Below are 26,713 nucleotides of genomic sequence, written 5' to 3'. Positions count from 1 at the left end.
CCCGGCGAGACGCACTGCGCATGCGCAAAGGGGCCCCACCCGACACCCGCTCTTACGTACGCGCACGTATTCGCCCCGCCCACTGCGAGGGGTTGGCCATACCTACTGCGCATGCGCCGCCTGCCCGGCCCGCCTCCACCGTTTATCACGTATGCGCACACCTCAGCTCCGCCCACCGATGGGAGTGACGAGCCCCGCCCGCATATACGCATGCGCACTACTCCGCCCCGCTCACCGCGGGGGGGACGAGCCCCACTGGGCCGACCCTGCCCGACTCCGCCCCCTTACTACGCATGCGCGTGTCTGCGTCCCACCCCCCGGCACTGCCCATGCGCCACCGGCGCGGGAGGGGCTGGGGCGCCTCGGCCCCGCCCCCTCCCGGCCCCGCCCCCCGGGAGGTCCCAAAGGCCCCCCCGCTTCCCGGTGCCCCGCACAGCCCGTCCTGGGCCCCCGCAGCGCTGCGTGTGGAACGGACACGGGGATGCGGAGGAGCGGAGCAGGATTGGGCCCAGGCTCTTGTAGCGCCCCGACGCCACCTCGGAGCGGCAGGAGGTTTGGGTGGGCCGGTGCTGTTAAGAGCAATAAAAGCAGATAACGGAGCAGGTGACGTCAGCACCCGCCCTCACCCTGTCATGCACATTGCAGGAAGGCACAGTAAAATTATTTATAAAATCTAGTTGTGCTGGGCGTGACACAAACTGCACTTCACCTCTTTCTGTTACAGCCCAGGGAAGACCCGTAGGAGACCCATAAAGGGAAGCAGCTGCCAGCACACAAGACACCGACTGGCTATCAGGAAGCATTTCTTTTCAGAAGGGGCTGTTGGGCGTTGGAATGGGCTGCCCAGGGCAGGGGGGGAGTCCCCATTCCTAGAGGGGTTTAAGACTCAGGCTGACCCAGCGCTGAGGGATCTGGTGGAGTTGAGATTGGTCAGTGTGAGGTTTATGGTTGGACTGGATGATCTTCAAGGTCTTTTTCCAACCAAGATGATTCTGTGATTCTGTGCCTGCGTCGTCTTCAGCTGCTGGGGCTCTTCCAGAGATGCCCCACCACTAAGGCCTGGCTCTTCTCCACCCTCCCGGCAGCACAGGATGGGTAACCTGGCCAAAATTAACGGACAGCTTGGAGCCACCCTGCTGGGTGAGCTCCAGCAAGTCACTCCATCTCCTTATGCCCTGATGCACAAGCTAAGACACTGGACTAGAAATAATCACTGATGCACAGGAGTGCAAAAGCTTAGGGAGAAAAAGGTGTTATTAGGTTAATCTAACACTTTACAATTATACTTACCCTCATTATTTAATTCCCAGAGAAAGACATTTTAATAACAGTTACAAAAATGTACAGTTCACCTTTGTCTTCTTTTCCTTCCAAAACCTAATGCAGAACAAAAAGATCTAAATATGCTTTAGAAAGCAGAGCTCTTGTTTTGGACTGGGTACCAGAAGTGGGAAAAACAGCATAACAAAACAGTAACTACTGAAATTGAGGCTGGAAAAGACCTTCAGAGATGAACTAAATGCACCTTCCCTTAACAGCAGCACAAAACGCCCATCGCCCTCATTAAACCTGCTGAAGTAGGTAACCTCACATCAATTGTGACACATTTTCTGTATAGTTGGCTGCCAGCTTTCAGGCACAAGATGTCAGAGAATAAAACACTACTTCAAGGAAGTTTAGCATCTCCGTTAACTCAAGACACTTTGCAAATACTAGCACACCCCAGCCCAGCGAGGTAAAACAAGCAAGCAGCAAAACTGCTGATCTGGTTATAGGCACAGTCTTTGCTCTGTTCTCCAGATTTTAAACTGGGTAAGGACTGTCTGAGATTCTGCACTCCATAGAAAACAATACTACTTGGATGCTTCTGCTGCTACTGACACGAGCATTTCATAAAATAAATACATCCAACTGCTTTTCTCTTTCCTGCTGGGACTACCAATACACCACACCAGCTGCTGTAGATTTTGAAACAGATGCATCGCCAGGAACTGGATCACAACAATTTATATAACCCAGGCTAACGCACACAAGGGGACCTAACCTTCAGTCACAGCTATCCACTGGTCATAATTATCTGCTCATATGGATGTGCCCTCTGTGGCTTTCCTGCTAATTACCCAGCAGTTTGTGTCATTCATCAAACGAATTAGACTAGCAGAGCAACTGAGGTCACTAAAGCAAGTCTTCAGCTGAAACAGGTGTGCAGATTGGTTTGCAAATAAGGCTGAACCTGTGCACAGGAGCTGCCTGGGCCCAGGCTTTGTACGAGGAGGAGGTCAGCTTTCAGCAACAGAGCTGCACTCCAGAAGCACACAGTGCCCTGAAGATGTGGCATTGCTTGAACTTGCTGCTTGCAGAGCCTGGCAGAATGCTGCGGTACCAGCGAAAGGCTGTGGTGGACTGTGAGACAGCCGTTTGCTTGTGTACTTCAGTACATCAGCTACAGCCTTATTTATATTCATTAAACTTGTTTCCCTTCTGGAGATGACGAGGCCTCAGTTCAGTTTGACAGTCCTGAAACAATGCAGATTTCAACCCCAGCTACTTATGATAAGCACATAGTCTAAGTGTCACACTGCTGCACAAATTGGAAGCAGAAATGCTCTTTGCCCTCATTATGCCTCTCCACTGCTCTGCCGCAGCTGTAATGACAGATAAAGGGCATGCACTGACAGGCCTCAACTGGAAGAAAACTTATTTTCTGGACCAGAGGAGAGTTAGTAATATTATGCCCCTTCTACATCCTTGCTTCAGTACTGCACTAGGGAAAAGGAAACAAGAGAGGAAGAAGTACTCACAATTAAAAACTCTTCTGATAATTACAAGAATATCCTCTTGGGAGGACACCCAGTGACTAGAGACATAAACCTTTTATTTGTTAAAGAAAATAGTGCCCAGGTACCCTGGACAGATAATAAAATGCCAGACAACTCTGTAAGCACCAGACTTTCATAAAGGCACAGAAAGAGAGATGGATCATAACTGCCGGAGGGACCTGTGGTTTACATTTCCTATTATCTTCATTTAATTATCCTCCTTTCATACCACATGGGCAAGAACCAGGAAAGAAAGAAATCGAATGAGACAACTGAAAACACCTTTCTGGTTTAGCCTTTTTTTCTACTTCCATCATCTCATTCATGCTCTTTTTATCTCTCCCCCATCCCCCCCCCCCCTTTTTTTTTTTTTTTTCTTTCCAACAACCACTTCCTCTCTATATACTCATCCAGATGATTTCTGAAAGGTACAACCAAAACCAGTTTCTTGTTGAAATAGAAGACACTAGACTATTTTTTTTATGGCATCCAACAACTATCACTTTTCTCCAAGAAATCAGGAATCACTTCAAAACAGCAGCAGTTGGAAATCTATCAGTTTTTACCTTTACAAGCCACTTTTGTGTCACTGCATGACAATATTCTGGTCCTTCACAATGGTTTGAGGCTGTAGAGGGGCTACCCTAAAGTCTTCCTAGATGTCTGCAGATGAGGGTGCTGGAGAGACAGCTGATAGAAGAGGGTTTCTGTCTGATAAAGCAGTTTGTAATCAACTGGAAAACTACTGGTCAAGCAGAGAAGCACCTCAGCACAGAGGACTTACGAAGGAAGCGGTTCCCAGTGAAACACCATCGCCTTCTGCTTGGCCGGTGGATAACACTGGAGCAATGAATTCCTGCATCACTAGGAGATTATTTATTAGTCACAAAAGTCGTGTCATATTTTTATTGTCTTCACAGATAAATCAGACCAGCAAGACATCTGTAACCATACACACAAAATATTTATCAAAACAATTAACATTACAAATCTCCTTTTAAAATAATTTATTTCACTGATTTCTTTTTAAATGGTACTGTCTTACAACATACATTATTCAACAAAGATGTGCTGAACAGACGCTAAAATAAGAAACACTTAAATTAAGCAATTGTCTCCAATTAGAATTTCAATTTCACCCACATCCTGACTTGTAAACGTTTGCTGGAATACGTTTCTGTTGTAGGCTTGATTTTTGTGCTTACAAAAACAGCATCAAGTTTCTAGATGTTGAAAAGAAAAAGTTATTGTACGGTAAGTATGCGTTCCGTTCAACATACAAGGCAACCAAATGATTCTGTCGTTAACGTTAGCATCATGTATATTTTAGTTCACTGCACTAACATTTAAACTAAAACTTCAAACCACATAATCTTTTAAGTGACTAACATTTAAAAGGCAAGCAGTAATATCCTGAAAGCTTACAAAGGACATCAGTACAGAGCTAAGATGGGGCATCATTCGACGAAGGCTGTGGATGTGTGTATGGCTGCTTTTTTTTGTACGAAGCCCACCTGCAGACAGGGCAGCAGTGTCGCCCGCCCGCCAGCCACATCACGATGCAATTCTGGTGGAATACATGGCCGCACGGCAAGCCCATGAGCAGACAACCGTTTGCAAAATTTTCTAGACACACGACACATTCTGTACAGTGCAACATCTCAGAGGGCCAGGCTGACCAATCTGGCTCCATGTCACCTGCGGTGCTGTACGAGCCGTACGATCTGGCTTTCCGTTCGTATGGCTCCTGATGACAATATTTATTGGCACATGAACAGGTCTCAGCACCGCACCGAGGCTCTCCCTCACTGCGCCTATGAAATGTGTTTAGCTCATCGTCCTCCAAGCCTTCTTTTTCGCTACTGAAGACCTCTTTGTTTTCACTGTCAGAGTCACTTTCGCTGTCTTGAAAGGTTTCCAGCATTTCCTCATCAGAATGGACGCCAAGGCATTTAAACCTCCACATCGGTAAGTTTTTTATATAATCAGTTGGTATCAGAGGGTGAAGCCAGAGATCGGGGAAGGCCAACCGCTCTAAGAACAAATCCGGGTCTTCATCCCAATCCGAGTCAAAAGGAAAGTGTTGAAAAGAAGCAATAGGATGAAACAAGTAGCTGGTGTACCAGTCCCACAGGCTTGACAGCCACTCCAGATTATTAGCATTTACTTCATCGGTGTTGTTATTGCGTCTTCTTTTCTTCTCAAAGTAATCAATTAGTAAACCATGACCAAGGTACGTGCTGAGGAAGAGGGCTGGATGTGAAGAGTAGAACATCCAGTCAGCTCTTACCCAAGAAGCCAAAGTAGTTGTGTTAGAGTACCTGAAGAGTTTTAAGCTGTACTCATAAAAGCTGTCTAAGTAGGGTAGTTGCAAAAAACCTAACACGGGTAGCCAGGAAATAATCAATAATGAATTATACGTCCCCAAAGTGCTTATAAGAACCACAAAACGCTTTATAGTAGCGCCTTGTGTAATAAACAGGTCCATCCAAGCCATCAGATTAACCAAAACTAAGCTTAAAACAAATAAATCATTAACTTCTGGTTGTAACGAGCGCAAAAAGGAATCCATGGCACGTAGTGATATAAATTCACCAGTGTTATTTCCATACCTGTAAATCCCCTCAGGAGTCCTAAGTATGTACGATGGTGTCTTGTAGATACCAATTTCTGCCATGTAACTTTTATTGTCCCAGTTTTCCACGTTCACAAAAATAAACTCTACTCTTCCAGTAAACTTTACACTTAGTGCAGAGAAGAAGGCCGGAGGCTGGTCGAGGTTGGCAAACAGGTATATTTTCACATGGTACTGGTCACTTTTGTTCCATTCTTCTTTTAAATGTTCAGAGTTGTAGATGGTTTTGATTCGAGAAGCAGCATGGGCTGTGATCCATTTGAAAATGTGCTCCACTTCGATTTTGCGCCCGCTGTATTCCTTGAGCATTACTCTTCCCTTGGACGTACTGGTTTGTGGAACTGACATAATGAGGGTGGATTTCAGCCAACCCCTCCTCCTGCAGTATCTACAAAGAAAATGGCAGGTTAGATTACAGAGTTTCACAACCCTGGAGCTACAGTCCTTAAATTTCTGTTACAAGCCCAAAAATGAGACCTGCTGAGCACCTGGGAATCTTTACATATAATAGTAGGAAATATGGGCACCCAATATTCTCTGGCAAAATGTATATATTCTTAAAATACATTTGTTATCTATCTTACAGAAATGTTATAGAGAGATACGTATTCATAAAATGGCAAGAGGAATAGTGTTAATTTTCACGGGTTGTTATAGTAAACAAGGCCATACAGTCATTCATGCTTTGTAACTGGATTTGTAAAACATGAAAGCTGACTCTTCACTATAAAGCTTTAGTATCAGAATCTATTTTTCATTGCCCTTCTGGCCAAGAAGATAATCACTACAGTGTAACTCAATGTCCCACAGCTTTCCCAAGCCGGCAGACAACTTTCCCAGTGCTCTCTTCTGTCCCAGTTTTGCCAAGCAGCACTGGGGCAAAGTTAACAAGACAGTGGTCTGCTCAGTTGCTTTAATGAAGCTGGCAAGGGCCTGCTTCCTACGGGGGCCATTTCGAAAGGATGCAGACAGGCTACGAGGTGTGGTGAGAGCTTGCCACAAAACCAGCGGAGGGGGAAGCAGACACATGCTGCTGGATGACTCGGGCTGAAAGAATACCCCCACTGTCTGGCAGGCAGAGTGCTGAGATGGGATGAACTCCCAATCCATACCTCAAAGAGGCGTCTCTTCAAGGCTGAAGCCTGAGTCATGGTCCAGACCCCAGTAACTACGAGACGAGTCTGATGACTCAGAAGATCCCTTGTCTCATGCATCTTTCCCACCAGCATCACTATGCCACTCAATTTATCTCATCCTCCTTTTAAGAAATGTCTGGCAAGTTTCAACAATCAATACAATACCCAGCCAACAGGCATGCAAACTGTCCCCGAGAACCCCGCGCACTGAAACAAGGGCCATCAGCCTCATTCACTAGCCATCTTACTTACATCCTCTCTGGGTTTGGTCTATCAACATATATTTAAACAAATAAAACTCCCCATCTCAGGAATCTGAATGTAACATTTTTAGAAGGAGCCATAAGACAGTACTCTACTAATAAAGGTATCCTGACTACTGGACCATGCAGGGTTATTCTGAATTTTGGCTGCAACCTGATGAAAACTATTCATGAGGGTTTACTCAAAAGAACAGTTCTTGTACTAGGAAGATATTAATCAATTTAAAACATAATATTTGGTCATAACAGTAAGACTGGTTAGGAACTATGCAAAGAGAAACACTACCAAATTTTCAAGAGGTTCAAATACCAGTGTTTTGATTATACAAGATTATTTTGCATAAGCGCTGCCAAGTCTAAGAATTTTCTCTTATGATTAACTTTGAGATTTCTGTAAACATTTAAGACTTAAGCTGCGTAAGAAATGTGCATATCCATACATGCCACTGGAATCCTAGACAAAGCCATGTGAAGCTAACGCTTCCAACAAAATGTTCAAAAAAATTATTTTTACAGCAGCACAGAATTATTAATAGCTGCTTTAGCGTTGCTCCTCTTCCTTGTTTGAAATCATATGCAAACAACAGTGAATCTTGCATAGCACACTGTATGTTGTCAAAGGGTGTGTGCAAGTTTATATATAAACATATACACATTTCTCAGGGAGCAGGATTTGTCAGTAATCCTGAGAAGAGGCACTGTTTGCAAGGTTCATGCTAACCTGTGTTTCTCCTTTCCAGATGGCAATACAACAACTCTACAACTGATATAATTCTCTTACATGGGCTATATATACTTGGCTTTGTCCTAAGCAAGCACAGTTCTCGTCCCCAAATGCCCGGACTCTAAGGCCAAACTCTTCCATTCATTCCCTTCCATTGCTGTATTACACTCTACATAGTCTAATCATATATTTCCCACATGATGCTTTAGGAAGCTGCAGATCTGTGTTTATGATGCTGATAAATAATGTAATGAAGAATTCTGAACAGACTTTAGTAGAGATAAAAATCATGAATAAAGCTACCTTCCCTCACAGCTACTTTTACAACACAGAAAGCCCTGCTGCCAGAACACAAGTGAGCCTTAAAATATTCCTGGGATTTAGAGAATCCTTTAAGAATATACCTGGGGTCACTGGAACAGTTAAAAGTGCCAGTACGTATGCCAAATCTTGATACTTTCTTCACCATTTTCTCCCAGTGGACTTTACCCACCAGTGGGCTTCTGTCGTTTGCTATGACCTATTGCCAAAAGGAAATAATAATTTAGTATCACAGTAAGTTTGGTTGCTGAAGAGCAAGTTTCACGAAAACAGAGATCTAGTGGTCCTTGACACTGTTTTCCCCTGCTCTTAGAACACAGAGTAAGTATATACCAACCGGCAATCACACTAAATGTCTCTGGAGAATGAAGCTCTAAAACAGAGATATAGTTCCTGCATAAAGACAAAAATCCATCATCATTTTAAGTACCTGTTAAGATAGTGGAAACCTTGGGAAAATAACAAAACTGTAATTAACCAGTTCATAGTAGGGGATAAAGGGTGCAGCAGGTTCCTCTTCTCCACCGTAAAAAAAGACCATTATTTTATTACAATTCTCCATTAAAAGTTACAACATACCAAAGAAATGTTGTCTCGCAGCAAGTAAAATGAGTTGGAACGTATATACCTGGCACCAGATTAGACTGCCAACAACCATTTCTATGCAGTGGAAACTAGTGATTAAACTCCCAGATAATGCCTAAAAACCCTGACTCCTTCCAGCTTTGCCAGTGACTCACTCTGTAACTTTACGTGACTGCTCCACCAACTCCAATGCCCCATCTGCCATTTCAGGATAATTCACTGTGATATATTCCAAGGTCTAATTTGTTCTAACCTAGTATATAAAGGTAGTACTTCAGGTTACCTAGACCTAAGCTTCTGCAGACAGAGATGACAAAGAATAAGCACTCATCTTCTGACTTATAACTGTACAGGGAAGGAGGGGAAAAAAAAAAAACAAAAACAAAAACACACAACAAAAAAAACCAACCCTGCCTGCCTGCAGTTGGCAGATAATTTTGAATGACATGACTGATCATGCATTATTCCATGAACCATCACAGTTTCTATTTTAGAAGTGCCTCACATGTTTCTGCAGTCTTACTGGCAACCACTTAAAATATATTTTTAAATTAAGTTTTGAAACTTCCATTTGTCAGGTATTTGTTTACCTGCCATTAAACTTCTCCCAATCATTTTCTGACTTAATAACCTCAAATGTGAGCTTTCCTATGGAAGTTCAGTTTTCAGCATAATTAACAGTTCTCTACATACAGGCTGAGACACAGACTTGGAAAGTGTGTCTGGCCTCTGAGACTCAGAAAAAATTAGCTGCTTTGTGGTAAGTAGCATCCTCTCAGGAACTTAAGAAAATTCACTAACAGAACTTCTAAACAGGGAAACAAAGTTAAACTCCAGTTACAGATTACACTCCCATTCTACTGAGTCCAAAATGTTTAAATAAAACCAGAAATGAACATCCAGGTAAGAATCCTTCAAGTTATTCTCAGAACAGACACATCACATAAAAAAGACTTTTTGGTTAGCTAAATGTAACCTTCAAGCACCAAGACAACCAGCTGGTGAAATCTGCTGTATTATTGAGGCTTCTTTACATCACCCAATGGAACTGAAGCAATTACTTTGGATTTTTTAAACTTCTTCCTTTCATGTACTTCAAGTAAAAGAGACCATATTCCTAGAGACACCTACTACAGCATTATAAATGCATCCAACATAGTAAGGAATCACTACATTTTATTAGTAAACATAAAACATTTATTACTGGATTACTCTCTGGTACAACTACCGAGAGATCGGTTTCTTCCAAAATTCTGTGTGCGTGTTCTGAAAAGGCCTAGCACAATTGTTGAGAGTATCCTGACATTACGTGCAGGAGGGCCAGTCCTGCTCAGCTCTTTCTTTTGTCTGATATTACAATATTCACTTTAAGTGTCAAGAGCAGGAGATTTGTTGCAAATAGTCACCAGTATGTTTCATCTGGCTGTTTGTACTGCTCGATTTTTTTTAATACCAGTTTAATCCCCTTCCTATGAAAAAGTCTTTCCTCTTGGAGAAAGTTATTTATGATGAAGAACAATGAAAGAACTAGCAGTTTGTATTTTGTAACTAGACAGAGAGAACCCTAGTGTGGTTTTGCATGCTGAAGCTTTGTAAAATTTATTGGGCTCATGCTTTTTTATGTCATCAAGGCAAAAAAAAAACAAAACCAAAAACAAATAACATGCCCATTGCAGCTGCTCCTTGCAGACAACACCCACTTACAACATTGGGAGTTCACCACACAAAGGCAAAGGTTTGTATTTTGGAAAGTAGTCGTCATCTTTTGTGGATAAGTGAGTCTGAGAAAATACAGCAGGTTAAGCAGTCACAATGTAATACAGTTTAATTTAAAGATAACTTGCAAACACTTCTAACAGATTTTATTTAAGAAGTGTGAATGTTGATAAGCTAAAAAATTCAGCTTAACAACCTGTGACTGAGCAGACCAGGAATATGATTGTGGGAGAGGCCTGGAATTCTTCAAGTCCAAGGTGTTAACGCTATTAGGTTTTATATTTCAAGCAAGGGGAAAAAATTTGTTAAGTCTTGAACTTCTTCCTAGCAAGCACTTCCAAAAAGATCTTAGAAATAACTTGAGAATCTATGAGAAATGAAAAAAGGTCAAAAGGAAGAGCTATCAAAGAAAGATATGCAAGAAATCAAAAAAAGGGTAAGGAAAAATGAGCAGTTCAAGTTAGACCGTACAAAGCGTATTACAAGCTGCACCAAAAGGTTTTTCGGTCATATGAGTAAAAAGAGAACAGGGGGAAAAGCAGCAGGATCACCACGCAATGAAGGCAGGATAGAAACGTAAGGTCATTTTCTTTTTAAAATGAAATTAATGCTCTGTCTTAGTTTTCAGTGAAGAGGAGATAGCTGTCCATAGACAGGTTAGCGAATTTATGGGAAGAGACTGTATGACCTGAAGATGGAAACAAAACTCAAATAACTGAACACACTTAAATCAGAGCAAGCAGGTAATCTCCATCCCAGAACTGTAATACAAGCACACAAAATCACAGATGAACCTGTGAAGATTTCTTATAAAACTGCTCTCAGGCTAATTTACATTTTGACAGGAGAATAACAAGTTAGTAACTATATTTAAGAGCAAATGAAAAAATTATCCCACCAGTTTGATCTCAGCAGTATGCAAAACTGTAGAACAAATTTTAAAGGTGGAGAGATGGTTGAATTTTCCACCCCTTTCCTGCATGCTATTACTAAAGATGTATCATACTGGATTAAACTGAGAGTTAAAAATCCATCTTTCCTAGAGGAAAAGAACCAAGTTAAGAGAAAGGGAATGTAAGACCTTGTCTGTAGCTTGGTTGAGTACCACGTACTGTGCCACAGAGAAAAATGAGAACTGGAGATAAGCTTTTATAGCAAGTTAAAAAAAAATAATAAAAGTTTTAAAGTGAGTAAGAAATTGGCTAAAGTGAGAAAACATCAAAACGCCAGAAAGGTGCTAACAGACTTCTTAAATTAGAGCTCAGTTGAGCATATATTCCTATTAATGTCCTTCCTGCAGAAACTTGCAGCCTCCCAAAGCCATTTGTAGATGACATAAAACTGGGAAGCGTGTCTACGTACAAAAGAGATTATAACTCTGTACAGGAAGAGCTGCACAAATCCTGTAACGCAGAGTGTCAGAAATGAAATTGAATTCAATTAATGAACAGGACACTCGGGGAGTTCATCAGTTAGAAACAGCGATGGGAGGGAAAGCTTAGGTCTATTAGTTTGATCCAAAAGGAACTATGAGCCATCACTATTAACTGGCTGGGAAAAAAAAGCAAAGCCCAGGATATACTGTATCTGACACAAGAAACTGGCTGATTGGCCTCACATACTGGGAGTAGTGGGGTAGACAGTCAGTGAAACTAAAGGGCAATATGAATTTAAGCACAACAGGAACAAACCAGCCATGAATACACTTAAGCCAGAAGTCAGATACACATTTCTGAGAACAGCCAATAGGAATATTACACTCAGACAACTTAAAATTTAAGAGACACAGCAAAGTATTTTATGAACACATATTCCACAGTCTAGCAGAGAGGTGAACTTGCTCATCAAGAAGGTCCCGTTCATTTTGTTTCATTTCATTTTAAAGAAATAAAGACAAAGCTCATAGGAGAATGTATCTTTTCGTGAGATCAGCTCGCACAACTGCGAAACAAACACCACATTTAGAGGAGCACAAACCCTTCAGGCTTTTATTATAAACTATGTCCACAATCTGTAAAATATAATACCTCAGAGTGACAAATAAGACAATGGAAGATAACTCAATTAATCTATTAATCATCTTAATGGGCTAAGAGAATCCAACAGGATCAAAGTAACCCTGCCATTTAACAACCCCACATCATGAAACAGGTCTGCTCTCTCATCTACCCCTAACCCAGGCCAGAAAACTGGCTCTGAATTACCATTTCTACATATGAATTACTGGCTTCTTTAGCAGAAGATGATGCTGGAGAGAAGGCCAGGACCTTACTGAGCATCCACCCACAGACTTCCTCTGAAGTCTCAGACACAAGTTTCTTTGTACTCCATCTGTGAACTTGAGAGGACCGCACCATATCCCAAAAGGTCAGGAGATTCTCAACCAACGATTGTGAAATTCTGCAGGTAAACTATGCCACCGAGATCTGCCAAGTAAAAAACTGAAAGACAGGGAGTTGGAAATCTCCTTTATTTCTACATTTTCTGATTGAGTTTTCTTGTTTAGTTTCCATTAATACCTAAGAAGGTGGCTTCCAGATACCACAGAAAACAAAATGAAAATAGAATTCATCTAAGAACATTTAATACTGAAATTACTGAAGTCCTGATGATTTCAACAGGCATTTGACTATGTAGCTTTTGCATTGGCAGAGCTCTCCTGACTCTGAATTACATAGAACTGTCCCAAAAGAGGCCCATCAAGAATGTAATTAATAGAATCATTTTGATCTATATGTTAAAATAGTCATAGTTACAGCAGAGAAGCAAACAGCCTGCAGAGCAAATACTCTGGAGACAGAAAGATATAAACACTCAGAAAAATAGGACAATGTCAGCAAGACACTGCCTCTCTTGCCTAATCCAAAACCAAAAGTGTCTTGGGTAGATGCATCAATATTGCAGTAACTACTTCATAACTGACCTTGATGCAGTTGCTCCTTAATTTCTAGTTATCGTTAAGGATTTTTTTTTCATTATTTTATGAAACAAACTGAAAAATATACTAAGAAAACACTGCTGATGTTAAAGAGTTTGCTGTAGCAATGCAATATGCAAAGACAGACTCGTCTTCTGAGGTACCCCTGCAGTAGTGGAGCACGACATGACAGTAGCCTCACTTCAGCATTCTCCTACTTTCCATGCATTTAAATCTCTTTTAGACAGGTATGTAGAGACTGCAAAACAAGTCACAGTAACAAGATTTGGTCTCAGTGAGTTCTGAACCTTGCTCACAACTAAAAATGTTCAAGTACCACAAGTCATTAGAATGAGTCAGAGATGGACAAATGCAGAATAAACACTTTACAGTATTTCAGTTGTCGTTCTTTTAACCAATTCTAGCTCCTTCAATTATTTTCTCTGCTTTCTCCTATAGTTAAGGCATACAGAGGAAAGAAACGTACTAAACATTTGATGCATAAGAAGAATTACAGCATGATGGAGGAAGGAGCTTACATATATCCTCATAGCAAAGATACTAAAATGGGATTCACTGGTATTTTTTTTTAATGGGGAATAATCTCTATAATGTACAGTGCACAAGACCAGGTATGTAGTCCAGAATGAAAACAACACTCTTAACAAGTTGCCTCCGCTCCAATAACTTGCAGCAACCTGGCTACTTTGCAGACCACAGCATACACAAGGATAACTTCCCACAGAACCTGAACACCCTTGACAGACAGCTTTTCTGAAGAGGCTATTTTAAAATCAGCCCTTAAAACTAGTTATTACTGGCTCTAACGGCCTCAGGAACTGAAAGTAACCTCGGTAACACTAAAGGGAAAAACATCATGATGAACTGTCTGCTTTGCACGTTCGACAGCCCTTGTGCCTTGTTAGTTTGATTAAGAGTCATTCCATTTGTGTTTGATACACTGCACCAGAGATGGAAACAACACTAAAAAAAGAAATCAGAGCAGAAAGGCAGAATTGTGAGATCATCACAATACAGCAGAAGCTCCGAGCTAAGTGATGCACATGTGGTTTTTATATATATTTTTTGTCATGGAAAAATATTCACGTTGGCAGCATCTCTCAGCCTTTATGGATTAGGAGTATGTGCCATGACAGGAAGCGAAGAATTGTATCCAAATGAAAGTGCCAAGGGAAGCTCAGGCATTATCTAAACTGGAATTTAGCCAGGATACCAGGTGTCAGGCACACCTGCTCATACCAAAAGCACACAATTTTGAATACACATGAATAGTCACAACTTGGTTTTACAGCTTAGTCACAAAGACAACAGCTCCAAGTGCTCATCAACTCTGAGCACTAGGGCACCGTGGCAGGCTTTAAACCACCAGGAAGAATAAAACCTGTTAAATAAGAGACACCATTTCCTCCTACACACATGCACACATACAGGTAGTTCTCTCAGGAGCGGTCAATCCTTGCCCAGCCTCAAAAAGTCAGACTCCACATGAAGGAGTACAGACAACTGAATCGGTAAAAACTGCATGATTTTGCCAAACGCTAAACTGATTTCTAACATTTAACGAACTCATTTAATTTAATTTGACTTATTTAATGAGATTGTATATAAGTGAGAATTGTCAGTCTGGTTTGGCAGTTTCCAGTTTGAGGTATCTGAACCTCTGGAGGTCCACGAACTTCTCCACAGTGCCTGCAGAAGGTAAATGAGCAAAGAAAGCCTGATATAACTATAAAGAGTCCATGCCCTTACTGGGAGATTTTTAGCAATCCACAAAGATACAAAGGTTCAAAAAACATGGTCTATTAATTAAGCTTCTTATGTGCTTTTATATAAACTTACTGAGACCAAAACTTACCAAGATAAATCTGGTTACCATGACCCATTTTGAACCCTTTACAATCAACAGCTATGTTGCAAACTATCCACCCATAGATAAAACAGAAGGAAAAATACGTGGACAATTCTCATTTGGAAATACAATTAATTATAAATGGACTGGTGAGTTAATTACTAGAAGCATGGAAAAAAGCCCACTTGCTTCAGATAACATCAGTAAGTTTCTACATGACTGTCCGTACTTTTATTAATTCTGAGATACCTCATTCTCTGTTTATTATTCAGCATTGTGCTGATGAAACTGAATTTCTGCATAGTCGCTTTTTCCTAAGAACTCACAACTGGTTCAGAATCCATCCATACAGATTATAGATGTCTGGAGATTTTTTGCTTTTCTTGTCTGAGAAAGAGACCGTGAGAAATCAGATCAAAACAGGCAAAGACAGAAGACTGCATCCATCATAACATGCAAAAATTAAACACCTCAAAATTACGTGTAGTTTCTCAAGGGAGGTGGGGCGATCTATGTAGCAATCTGAACAGCTCTGTCAGGTAAGTCAGAGGTTGAGAATAAATGAGCTTCTGTAATGAATTAACACGGATATGCAGGCAGTATGAGAACCTATTACATTCTAGCTGATGATACTCTGCACCCTTGACTGGACATCAAGACTCTCAAGGAGGATACTGAAAGTTAAAATCTGGTATCCTATAGTAAACAATCCTGATGGACTACTGGAAAAGGCACGAGTACTGAACCATGTATTTTAAAGGAATTGAGAGTTTCTACTTAATTTCCTTAGAGAGAACAACAGATCACCCAGCAAAATTAAAAAGGCAAATATGAAAATTACTCAATTCTACATGCAAGCAAAAGAAAGAACAAACCACCACCAAAATCCTGCAGGCACATCCTTTGCTCTGTGACTACACCAGCTGAACAAGAAGCCGAGATGCAGAGTGGACTGCAACATTTTGGATCCGTAATAATGTCCTCTGCACCTCTACCAGACATGATCAAAAATGTTTATCCTCCTGCCTCAGTGCCATGAAGAAAGTTCCCTTTACTTGTCTCTACCACTGTGTTACAGCAGAGACTTCTAAAACAAAAATATACATTAATTTAGATTTTAACTTGATTCAAAGAGGATTTTTATCTGTAGATCATTTACTGTATGGTTTTAAAAAGTCATAATGACTCTGATATTGTTGGATGTGAGCAGCTTCTAGAGACTAACTGGAGAGCATGAGACATAGCAGAGTCTGGAAAAGCAAGAATGTTACATGTTAACTCCTCTACCAAGAAGAAAAGCAGCTCTAGAAACTACCACTCATCCTCCTTGCCAGCCAAAGAAGTGCACAACAGCAGCTGGCAAGCAAGAAGAATGGCATAAAAAGAAAGGTGATGAGATCATGAGCTAATAGGAGAAAGAACATGCTGCTGTCTGTGGCTCTACAGAAGCTCCACATTGGAGCAGACAGCACCTGTGAACAGCTACACTGATAAACAAATTACCACTGAACCTGGATGCTTTGCATGTGGATTTCCAGAAAATAAAGAAACCAAGCCACAAAACACTGTTTCGGTATGTATGGACTTTGACTTTCAACAGATTAATCTTGCTAGCTCTAAATGATAAATTCACACCTGAATTTGTGTCAAACATTCCAAGAAACAGTAATTGCTTTCTCTTTTCCCTTTGATTCTCTGCAGACAGTGCAGGCTATCACATTACCAGCCCGTGCCACCCCAGAAATTTCATTTACGTGTACTGGAAAATAAAAATCAACTTCAGAGTCCCCATTCTCCTAATCGTCATCATAAAGTCTTCAAAACCAACTCGCCCAACAGCCACTGTGCTAGCTGAGCCAGAGCTGTGCCTGTTCCTCTCCCTCTACTGCTTTCCAGCAGCCCCCACAGAACAGAGATCCCGGGTCAGGATCCCAAAGAGGATCTGGAGACCCTTTCTGCTTCCCAGCTAGCAGCAACAACAGAGCAGGGGAATGCTCCTTGTCTGCAGTCACCAAACCCATCCATGAAGCATCCTCACTCTTGCACTGTCCCCTGCCTAAGCACGGAGCTAATTAATTCACTGTAAAGTTTCCACAGGGTGCCTAATGGTAAAGAAAAACGGACAAGGGAGGGTAATCAAGAATTAGAACAGGGACGCGATGATAAAAAGCAGCTTTGGAGGGATGAGGTCTAAGAAAAGAGCACGGGAAAACCTGTGAAAGGTCACAAAGAATCCAGCACAGAGTTATCCAGACAGGAGTTATGGTAGGGAAGGGAGCAAATGAAATCTCAGTGATGAAAACTCAAAAGGCAAGACTGAGAAAAAGAAGTTTGACATGTCTAGTGGTTTTTATTGTGGAGAAACAGACAAACAGCGTTCAGCAAGTAAATTATTCAGTAAATTCCACTAATTTTTTTTTCCACAGCTATTGTGACCAACTGAATAGCGGTGCAAATATTCCCAGAATGATGACAACATTCATCACACTAGAGATATCTAAACACAGCCTATCTGATCTGCTATTATGAAGCTAGCTGAAAATATATTACGATTAAAATTCTGCAAGCAACAGACAACAGAGAACTACCATATTTTACTCTTTTGAGCTGCATGGGGAGGAGGGAAGGTTTTTCATAGCATATTCATGCTCGTATTTGTCAACTAGCTTGGAGATGTGTAAACTTCCTTTCAACACTCTCTCTCTCTGCTTGAAGAATGCCCTTCTGTATGATTTAAACCTGAAACATAGATTCAATAAACTGCAAATACATCTTTCCCAAAACACAAATGCCATTTTGACTCTGAAGGTAATCTGTCCTCTCATTGTCTATTTTAAGGATGAGATCTGATGTGGTGACAGTGCAGGTCTAATAACAGGAAGTCATTAAATCTTGATAATCTATTTAAATAGGAAACATGAAGTGAGGAGACCAGACAAACCAGGCAGGAGAGCTGTCAACTGAACAATTAATTGTCTGCTGGAGAATTCTGATTGCTTGATGTAGCTGTTAGCAGGGAACTTATGCCTTAAAAAACCCTCTTATCAATAGAGAAGTTGATGCAGAAAACCGTTTTCACATTTTAGTCTAGATTACTTATGTTCTCAAGAGTGATGATAAATTATTTCAGAATCCTATTTGCAAAAGCCCTTCTTTCTTTTCCTAAATGTGATCTTATTCTCATGCAGCCCTGGGGAAGCACACTATAAAATTGGTAGGCCCACAAGGTTTGGGGGAAGCATGAACTACTGGAGTATGTTGTAGAAGCAGCCTGCTAGTCTTGGAAGTAGCACACTGAGATCTTGCTTTTGTGAAGAGGCAAAAGAGACTTTAAAAGTGCTCTAAGCCCCTTAGATAAACAGAAATTTAAAGTGGTTGGATCTGAGCCTGTAATGGAACCAAAAGGAAGAGCAACACCAGAAGCACCTCCCCTCTGCCAGCTGGGTGTATCTACACTTAACACACCTACTTCACACATTACACAAGCTCTTACAATACAGGGGCCAAATACTTGCATAGTCTGTGTACTTAAATGTGTGCTGCTTTGCTTGTTTTCTGGTTCTAAAGTACCTGGTTTTCAAAAGGTTTTTTTTTTCTTCTTGTCTGTATAGGAACTCTGTCACTTCCAGCCTTTCTTGTTTTTCTGAACAGGTTTATTCCTTATGATCTCCCTGATGTAGTTTTATCTTTGTCACCATCTCTGTTATATGCTTTTACTACTAGTTCTACCCTCATAAACCCTCCTTTGAAACATATTTTTGATGTGATAAATAAATAATCAATCAAATTTCTATACCTGTACCAGCCAGATCCCATCTTTTGTGTCTTCTACAAGCTCATAGAAGTGCATTTCACCGCTAAAGTTTGTACTGGAAACTGATTCAGAGGCCTCTTCCTCCTTGAGAGCAGAATAAAGCTCTCCTTCCATGAGGTCTCCTGAAAAAGAGATAATTGGAGAAATTAAATTAAAATGGCACTCGAGAAAGATAACTTCGTAAATTTTAGCAACAAGCTGTATTTTGCATGGTTGAGCAATGAACCTGATTTTCAGTACGAAGGTAGCTAAATTTTAACGTTATAATTCTATTTATAGTGACGTGACCAAACAATTTGACTTCAGCTGTCAGACTACAGAATATATGAACACTTTGCTTCTGATTACACAGATGTACCACACATGCAACCAAGTACACTAAAGAATAAATGAACATCAAGCTCCAGTCTATGAAAATAATAATACTCTGTGGCTGAGAGCAATTTTAAATGATGTATCTTTGCATTCATTTCACAGGATAGCAATTTTGCAGCAACCAACTTTTTAACACTGATAATTCAAGCAGACTTCCAAAATTTCAATCAATAGCTTTGTACCAAAAAAAGGTGTTGATTGTCCCACTGCAAGTAAAAAAATCTCAGGTAGAATAATTCAGCCTTTGGCTTCTGTTTGCACAGTTGCAAAAAGTTCCCATGAACTTCAATCCTATTGTGGTAAAGAGCTCACAGTAAAATCATCTGATAATGTTTCCTTTGTAATCGCATTTCCTTCTCATGCTCTGTTTCACAATCATTACAAATGCTGTTAATGACAGCCAGCATTCTAGTAACTAATCTATTAAGCTTGAAGAAATGAAGTCCTGTCTAGAAAGGCTGTTTTCTTCAAGATATATTAAAAAAAAAAGCGCTACAGCTAAAACCCTTAAGGGGTTTCCAAAAGTATTCATAGAATTTGAAAAAAAAAAAAAAGGAAAAATGCTGCAAAGCCTGTTGGTATGAGAAGTGTTTCCATGACATTTGAGGAAGTGGGTTAATACAGTTTGTTTGGAGTTAAACACTTCCCTGCAGCATTTGCAACCCAAACATCATGACATCATGGAAGTACCTGACAGCCAAGGAGTGAAAGTGATTGGAAACAAAAGTGAAATCGCCTAATGCTTTTTACTGTTGGAGCCACAAAGCAAATAAACAACATAAATAAACAATGAACAATAAAGGCAAATTAGATTTAAATGCCCAGCATTAATATCAATTATTTAAAACACTTTGCATTTTTTAAAAAGGTTATGGCACTCACTATATTCATCCAAATCCTTCTCTTTTTTTGTCTGGACGTTTGATCCCCTCGCTGCCTACCCCAATCGCTGCTATTTCTCTCTCTCCTGGATCAGCTGCCCTTCGATCATTGATTTAAAAGCAGCTACTCACATTTTCCTGCTTGGCTGGCACTACAGCTATTACATCAGCCCCATCTCCCAGTCCTTGGGTCCAGCTCCCTCCGACTGCTCCAGGCCAGCATCCTGACTTTCAAGACACTTATGCCATTCCCTACATCTCCGCTGCTCTCCACCCTTCGCTATTCATCACCCTCCAAAAGTCCACCTCTTTCACCTGGTTTTCCCGACTTCTGAAACGCCTCCCTGCCTTTTTCCAAGCCATTTTTTTTGTACGTAGGAACTACTTCTGCTCCTCTTCTATAAAACCACCGCATTCCTCGGCACCCATCCCCTCTGCTCCTCAGCTGTAAAATCACTCCTTTCCTCACTGCCCATCTTGACAGCGATACCTATAACAAAATCAGCAAATGGGTAGGGAGAGGAATACATGGGAAAAAAGCTGGCCCCAGCTGTAAATAGTAATCCACTGCCTATATTTGGATTCTTCCCTCCTCGTTTTTCACGGCAGCCAACACTGGCTCTCATCTGTGCAACCACCACCTCGCCATCCTGACCCCAACCGCCCACAGCTACCCGGCGTAACTCCTCGGGAAGAGCCATTTCTCGGCGACCCGTCTAACCAAGGCCTTCCCTCCACGCAGCCTATTCGGGCTTAAAACGCCGCCGAGATTCTTAACGTCACCATCCCCGAGCTTCCCCCGGCCTTCCTCCATTTAACCGCTCCGGCGTCTCGGTCCTTCGGTGGGGGAAACCGGCTGGCTGCCCACATTCCCCCTGCGAAGGCGCCGGGGGGAGCGGGGGGGGGGGTCTCCAGCCCAAGGGCAGCAGGAGCCCACGCGTGATCGTCTCCCCCACGCGGGGGTGGCAGGAGACCCCCCAGACACACACACACCCCCCCTCCCCTCCTCGGGGGTGGCAGGGGACCGCCCCACCTCCCCACGCGGGGGTCGCTGGGGGCCAAACCTCCCTCCCCACGCGTGGGAGACGGCGGGGCGGGGGGGGGTAGCTGCGCGTACCTGACTTCTCCACCAGCTCCCGCACATCCTTCTTCTCGGGCAGCCCCGAGTGCCCCAGCCCCCGGCACTCCAGGATGGTCCGCAGCTTCCTGAAGCTCAGCGCCACCGGGTCCACCAGCTGCGTGGCGAGGAAGCCGCTCTCGTACCACGCCACGGCCTCGAACACCCTGGCCAGGACGAAGAGCGCCAGGAAGTAGAGCAGCAAACAGCAAAGCTTCACCCACATCTTCCCGCCGGGGGCTGCCCGCCGAGGGGCCGGGGAGAGCCGCGCCGGAGGCCGGGCTGCCGCGGGGCGGGGAGGGGAGGGGAGGGGGCTGTCAGCACCGCGGGGCCGCGGCCCCCCCGCCTCCCTCCCGCCGCTGTCCCCGCCCCGGCGGAGCCGCGGCCGCCGGCGGAGACATAACAAGTGACGTTCGCAGCCGGGGACGGCGGCGGCAGCGGGCGGGGCGGGGGGGGGTGCCCGGCGCTGCCCCGCCGACCGGCACCGCCCTCCAGCGCCCCCCCCCCCCCGGTGATTCAGCACCTCGGCCCGACCCCGGGTCGCCGGGCCTGGATGGCATCAGCGTCCCTGCCGCCCGCATCGAGCCAGCCGATACGCTTGATGCAAAAATTAAATATAAATACCTCAGATAGCAATTATCGGTGCAATCCAAACCCCCCGACCGGCGTTTTTCACGAGAAGAAAAATGTTTACACCGCCGGAATTGAGTCGCTGTGTTTGGACAGTTTTAAAACAGCTTGAGGGACAACAGTTTATTGGCATTCGGGCAGCTGGAGGCTGTTGGGTGTAGGTGTGATCCCTCATTTCTGCACGCCAGCCCCTCTCCCGGCCCTTCGCTGCCGCTAAAGCAACAATAAATAAATTGAAATCCATCCGCACCGGATTGAAAGTGGGATTCTGCAGTTTGGCGTTGGCACTCAAGCACCTAGAGCTGGTCGTGCCAAAGGCAACCGGTGAGCAGCACCGCGACTTCTGACAAAGGGTTAAATCGGGTCTGTCCTTCACACGGGAAACATGTGGAGTGCAGCGTGGATCCTCGACTAAGTGGATCCACAAATAATCGTCCCAGGCTGTACGAGAAGTGTTAGGCTGCAAAGATACAGTTTAGTCTGCTACAAAAAACCATGCTAAAATCAAGCTTCGTCTTTGAGACGAAGGCTCTCTGCTGACAGAAATGCAACATTTCCTTTGTGTGTTTAGTTATTTTAAGAATCCATAATTTGCATGAAAATTGCCAACTCATACAGATGAGCACAAAAATAGCACAGCTTCATTTTAAAAACACTGACAAGCCCCCAGAGTGTACACGCTGAAGTAATTCTCTACTATCGAATTTACAAAAGCATATTAATATTGACCTGTAGAAAGCATTGAAATGGCCGTACTCCTCAGAGCCTTTAAAACACATTTACAGGGTTCCCAGTGTGTTGATAAGAAAAAAAAAAAAAACAAAACAACACAGGTTCAGCTCATTTTATCACACAGTCACCACAGCCTCTTCCAGAAGAAAAATCACGACATGGTTTTATTCAGCAATGGGCTCATTTTTTTCTTGAAAGGGGAAGAGTGGAGGGATTACAAAATTAGCTGCTCACAAACTAAGGACTTACAAGCTGGTAAATGTCGTGCCTCACGCTGGGAGTCATCCAAAACTTTATTCTTCAAAATTTTTATGTGGAAAAGATTAGAGGTGGACTGCCAATCCTACCTCTGCTTGATGAGACACGAAGGGATTTCAGCAGCTCAGCTGGGTTTGCAGCGAACCTCGGGTGGGAGGTCCAGTCACGGGAGGCCAGGTCGAAGTACTGCTCTCTCCTTCAGAGCCACTGCCGTTTGATAAACTCCCCCGTCAGCAGAACCAGAGCTCATCTCCCTAACGAGAGAGTGGCAAAGCATCAATAACATGAATCCTTTCCCCTTGGCAAAAAACAAGAGAGTAGCTTTGTTATTGCAGCTGGCAGAGCCAAGGGACTGTCAATGAAATGCACAATTACCACCACCTGTCCTGAGGGCTAGAGGCAGGCTCTTCCCGAGCCCTGAAAACACACCCCAGCAACACAGTTCTTTTTCAAAAGCTTTGTGAAAGCCTATTTCTACTGTCACACATACAAGAAGTTGCCTGATTTCTCTACCTTTTGTTTCAAGTGAGCAGCTCGAGCGTATGTGAAGTGATGGGTGGGAGGAAGACGGGAGTTAGGTGTTTGAAGAGGAACCTTGTCTATTTAACTTTAGTTAGAAAACATATTGTTGGGGTTTCTTTTTGTCTGTTTGTATGTTTTTAATGAGCACCGCATACCCCCCTCCACCTGATCCCCATGTTTCTCCCCTGTAACTCATTCGGGGATGCCCTTGCTTCCTTGGGCAGGAAAGCACCTAGCAACAATTACAAGTCTACGCTCACAGCTAAACTATTTGCAACACCAACTGCTGGGGAGGCTGTCACCAATATGTCATTTCCTAATGCTCATGGGCTGAGTTAAATCAATTTTTAACATTCCCCAGTGGTAACTGATGATGAGTCCCCTGCAGAGACGAAGCTAATCATCTGCCAAAACTCAAAACCCTGGAGTCGTTTCAAGAAAGTAAAAATGATGTTTCAAACCACTACTTGGAACCCCCCAGAACAACCAAAAGCAAAGCAGCTACCAACACAGAAGCAACGAGATGGGACAGGGGCAGAGCTGCAAATGAAAAGCAGGGATGGGTATGATCAAGAACTACAGTTGGCCAAAGGCCTGGCAGAGAAAACCTAAACCGATTTGGTTCCTCTCCCATGCTCTCTGGTCCTCTATTCCCTCCCTAACTTTACATCCCTGATTTACTAAGCTGACCCTACCAGAAAATATATTTTGTAGATACAGCTGTCATTTGTTGGTTTCCAGTTGCAACTCAGAATGTTTTTGACATGTCACCTGCAAACAATTTTTCAGGGAGTTTTAATTATCTGGAAAATCTAAATATCTTAACAGTGAATTAAAATTCATTTGGGCAGAGACAAAGATGAAACATGCTGACATTTTTAAAGACCCCAGAGTTAACTCTACGTAATTAACAACATTAAACAGTCATCAGTCAGTCAGTCCTGTGCTCATAGAGCAAATATTACAAATGTGAATGACGAATATAAATTCCACCTTTAAACAAAAACCAGAAGCAGGGAACTGCTTTTAAACAATTTTGGCAGCAAAAATATTTTACTATGATTTATGAGCAAATGAGACCAAATCCTGAGAACTGGGACAGCCATCTTTTCTTGTCAGACATCCAAATCTCAATTCTCTGCTGCCCGCTGATAAATGGGAAGGATTCCCTCTCCTCCCCCATCCTCTCCTCCAAGCAGTTACTGACTGCACAGCCTGGGAATACAGACAATAATCCACTTTCCAGACTCCTATGGGGAACATTAAGAAAAGTATTTTCATTTTGGAGTCAGTAAAACTGGGGATAGAAAACCTTAATTCAATTCCTTGCCATGTTAAAATAGTGTCATACCTTTTTTTTGGACAGTTTAAATGTTGCCATATATCAAGATAAATTTAAATGAACTAATATTTAAACTACCTGAAACCCAGTTTTCCTAAGAGCCAGCCAACTCTGTAAATACAATTGTTAGGCGTTCACTCACCTAAGAGTCTATTGATGTACTTCTTAAACAACATATGTGCATCTCAACACATTTTTCATGTGGGATATGAAACTATGACTTGTCATAATCCGATATTAAATAAACCAACAAGCCTGCACGAGGGTCTCAAAGCAAGACATCAGCAGCCCAGACGCTATTCTGTTGTATGTAGAGGAATTTTAAATCAGAAGATGCTTTCTACTATCTACAAGTGGCCAAAGGGAAGTAGATTTAATATACAGGTGTTAGTATGTAATACAATAGCCAATTTGACACTTCAGACTGGCTATTTGGGTGAGGTGATTCAAAGAGTAATTCGGGTTGGAGAAGACCTCAGGAGGTTACGAAGTCTGACCTCAGGAGGTTATGATGTCCGACCTCCTGTTCAGCGCAGGGTCAGCTGCAACACCAGAGCTCTGGTGCTCAGGGCTTCATGCAGTCTACAATTTTATCTGATGGTCACCCCTTCCTCTCTTGTGGTAATTTTCCTTGCCTACAAACATGCAGTGGTCAAGAGCACAGAAATGTGCATCTCAAGGCCAGAACAATTTACAGGAGCAGAATACATTAATTAAAGCTTAGCTTATAAAGACATTTTTTTTCCTAGGCAGTTGGTATTTTATTTTTTTGTAACAGTAAAAAATTATTTGTTGGACCCAGGAGAAGACGGGCTCTATTTAACGACCAGAAAAAAAACCCAAAACTTGCTTGAATGTGCTGAGAGGACCAAGGAGCCCATAGCTGCAGAGAACTTAGCAAATTGTTGTGCTAATTTTGCTGCAATTTTGCTAAAATTGCTCTGCATTGTCACTGTACTAATGACCTAAGAAACGAGAAGTGCACGCCTTTAACCATCATCTATGATTACACAAAGTTAAAGAATACAAACAAAACCAGCAGTTTGGGCCTAAATCTGATGGAATAACAAGTCGGGTGTTAGGAGAGCACAGATTTCTTGATTTTCTTGTCCCATTCCAGCGGCATGGGCACAGATGTAGCGAATGTCCCACACTCTGACCAAATGCTGGTTTTGCAGTCAACTTTGTCCAGTTTACTAGGAGCTTTGGTTCTGTTGTGTTACATAAAACACAAGGGTTGTATGTGGCTTGTGCTGCCGTTTCCAAATACCAAAGTTGGAGTGTGTTATGCAAGTGGCATTTGAGATGAGACATTTGAGCACATTTTTACAAGATTCTTGCCAGTCAGGTGCATGACTCCCGTCTGTAAGTCAACATAAAAGTTAAGAGGAAGTTTACTAACCAAGCTAACAACCTAATGACAGGCTAAGAATTCTGTTTCCGGCACGCCGAGGTTCTTAATGCAGCCCTGACTCTGTTTAAAGGCTCTCTTCAGCATGTAACTTATGAAATGTTTGGGGCAGCTGCGAGATGCGTTCCCCACAGCCTGACTGGAAGCGAACCCCCCTCTGCCCCTGGTGCCACACTACTGCACCGAGCCCCCCAGCCGCACTTTCCCGCTGCCCCGGGGTTTTATCTCAGCGCTGACACTACACCCACCCCCACCAGCCCTAGCACGGGCTTCGGCCTGCCGCCTGCCAGCCAGGCGCCGGCCCAAAGGGTCGCGCAGCCCGGCCCTAAGAGCGAGAAGAAAGGGGCTGCCCCTGCGGAGCCAGGACAGCGCGGGGAGCTGCCAGCCCCGGCCCGGCCCCGCCGCCTCCCCGGGCACCCCCCACAGGCCTCCACGTCGCCGTGGCAACAGCGGCCTCACTCAGGCCCCCGCTCTTAGCTGCCTACCTCCCTGCCTGAGCCGCAACACCCACTCTCCCCACGCTAATCTCCCCACCGCCTGCCCCGCAGACCACCTAACTGAAAAGCCTAAAAGCCCAGCGCCGCCCAGGGCCTCTGAGGCTATCCCGACCGCGGGGCACCGGTAGAAATAACCCGCCCTCCTCGC

At 43.1% G+C, this 26,713-nt stretch overlaps 1 protein-coding gene across 3 annotated transcripts; it reads right to left on the bottom strand.

The window, feature by feature from the left end:
* Positions 1 to 3,711: 3,711 nt before the first annotated feature.
* On the bottom strand, positions 3,712 to 21,590 carry RNF103 (ring finger protein 103). 3 transcript variants are annotated; one of them, XM_074904315.1, is made up of 5 exons: positions 21,174 to 21,590; positions 18,783 to 18,922; positions 7,982 to 8,097; positions 4,690 to 5,842; positions 3,712 to 4,650 (listed from the first exon to the last, which is right to left on the bottom strand). In XM_074904315.1, exons 1-5 carry the CDS (start codon positions 21,397 to 21,399, stop codon positions 4,264 to 4,266), a joined length of 2,022 nt encoding a protein of 673 aa, XP_074760416.1. In that variant the 5' UTR covers positions 21,400 to 21,590; the 3' UTR covers positions 3,712 to 4,263. The 3 variants fall into 3 exon arrangements, with proteins under 3 accessions (XP_074760416.1, XP_074760415.1, XP_074760417.1); XM_074904314.1 differs by having other exon boundaries at positions 3,712 to 5,842; XM_074904316.1 differs by lacking the exons at positions 3,712 to 4,650; positions 7,982 to 8,097 and having other exon boundaries at positions 5,515 to 5,842.
* Positions 21,591 to 26,713: the final 5,123 nt, after the last annotated feature.

This window comes from Athene noctua, chromosome 4, assembly GCF_965140245.1.
Source record: "Athene noctua chromosome 4, bAthNoc1.hap1.1, whole genome shotgun sequence".
Classification (NCBI taxonomy): domain Eukaryota; kingdom Metazoa; phylum Chordata; class Aves; order Strigiformes; family Strigidae; genus Athene; species Athene noctua.
Note: the sequence above shows the minus strand (reverse complement) of the source record. Positions and strands in the feature narration are given on the sequence as shown.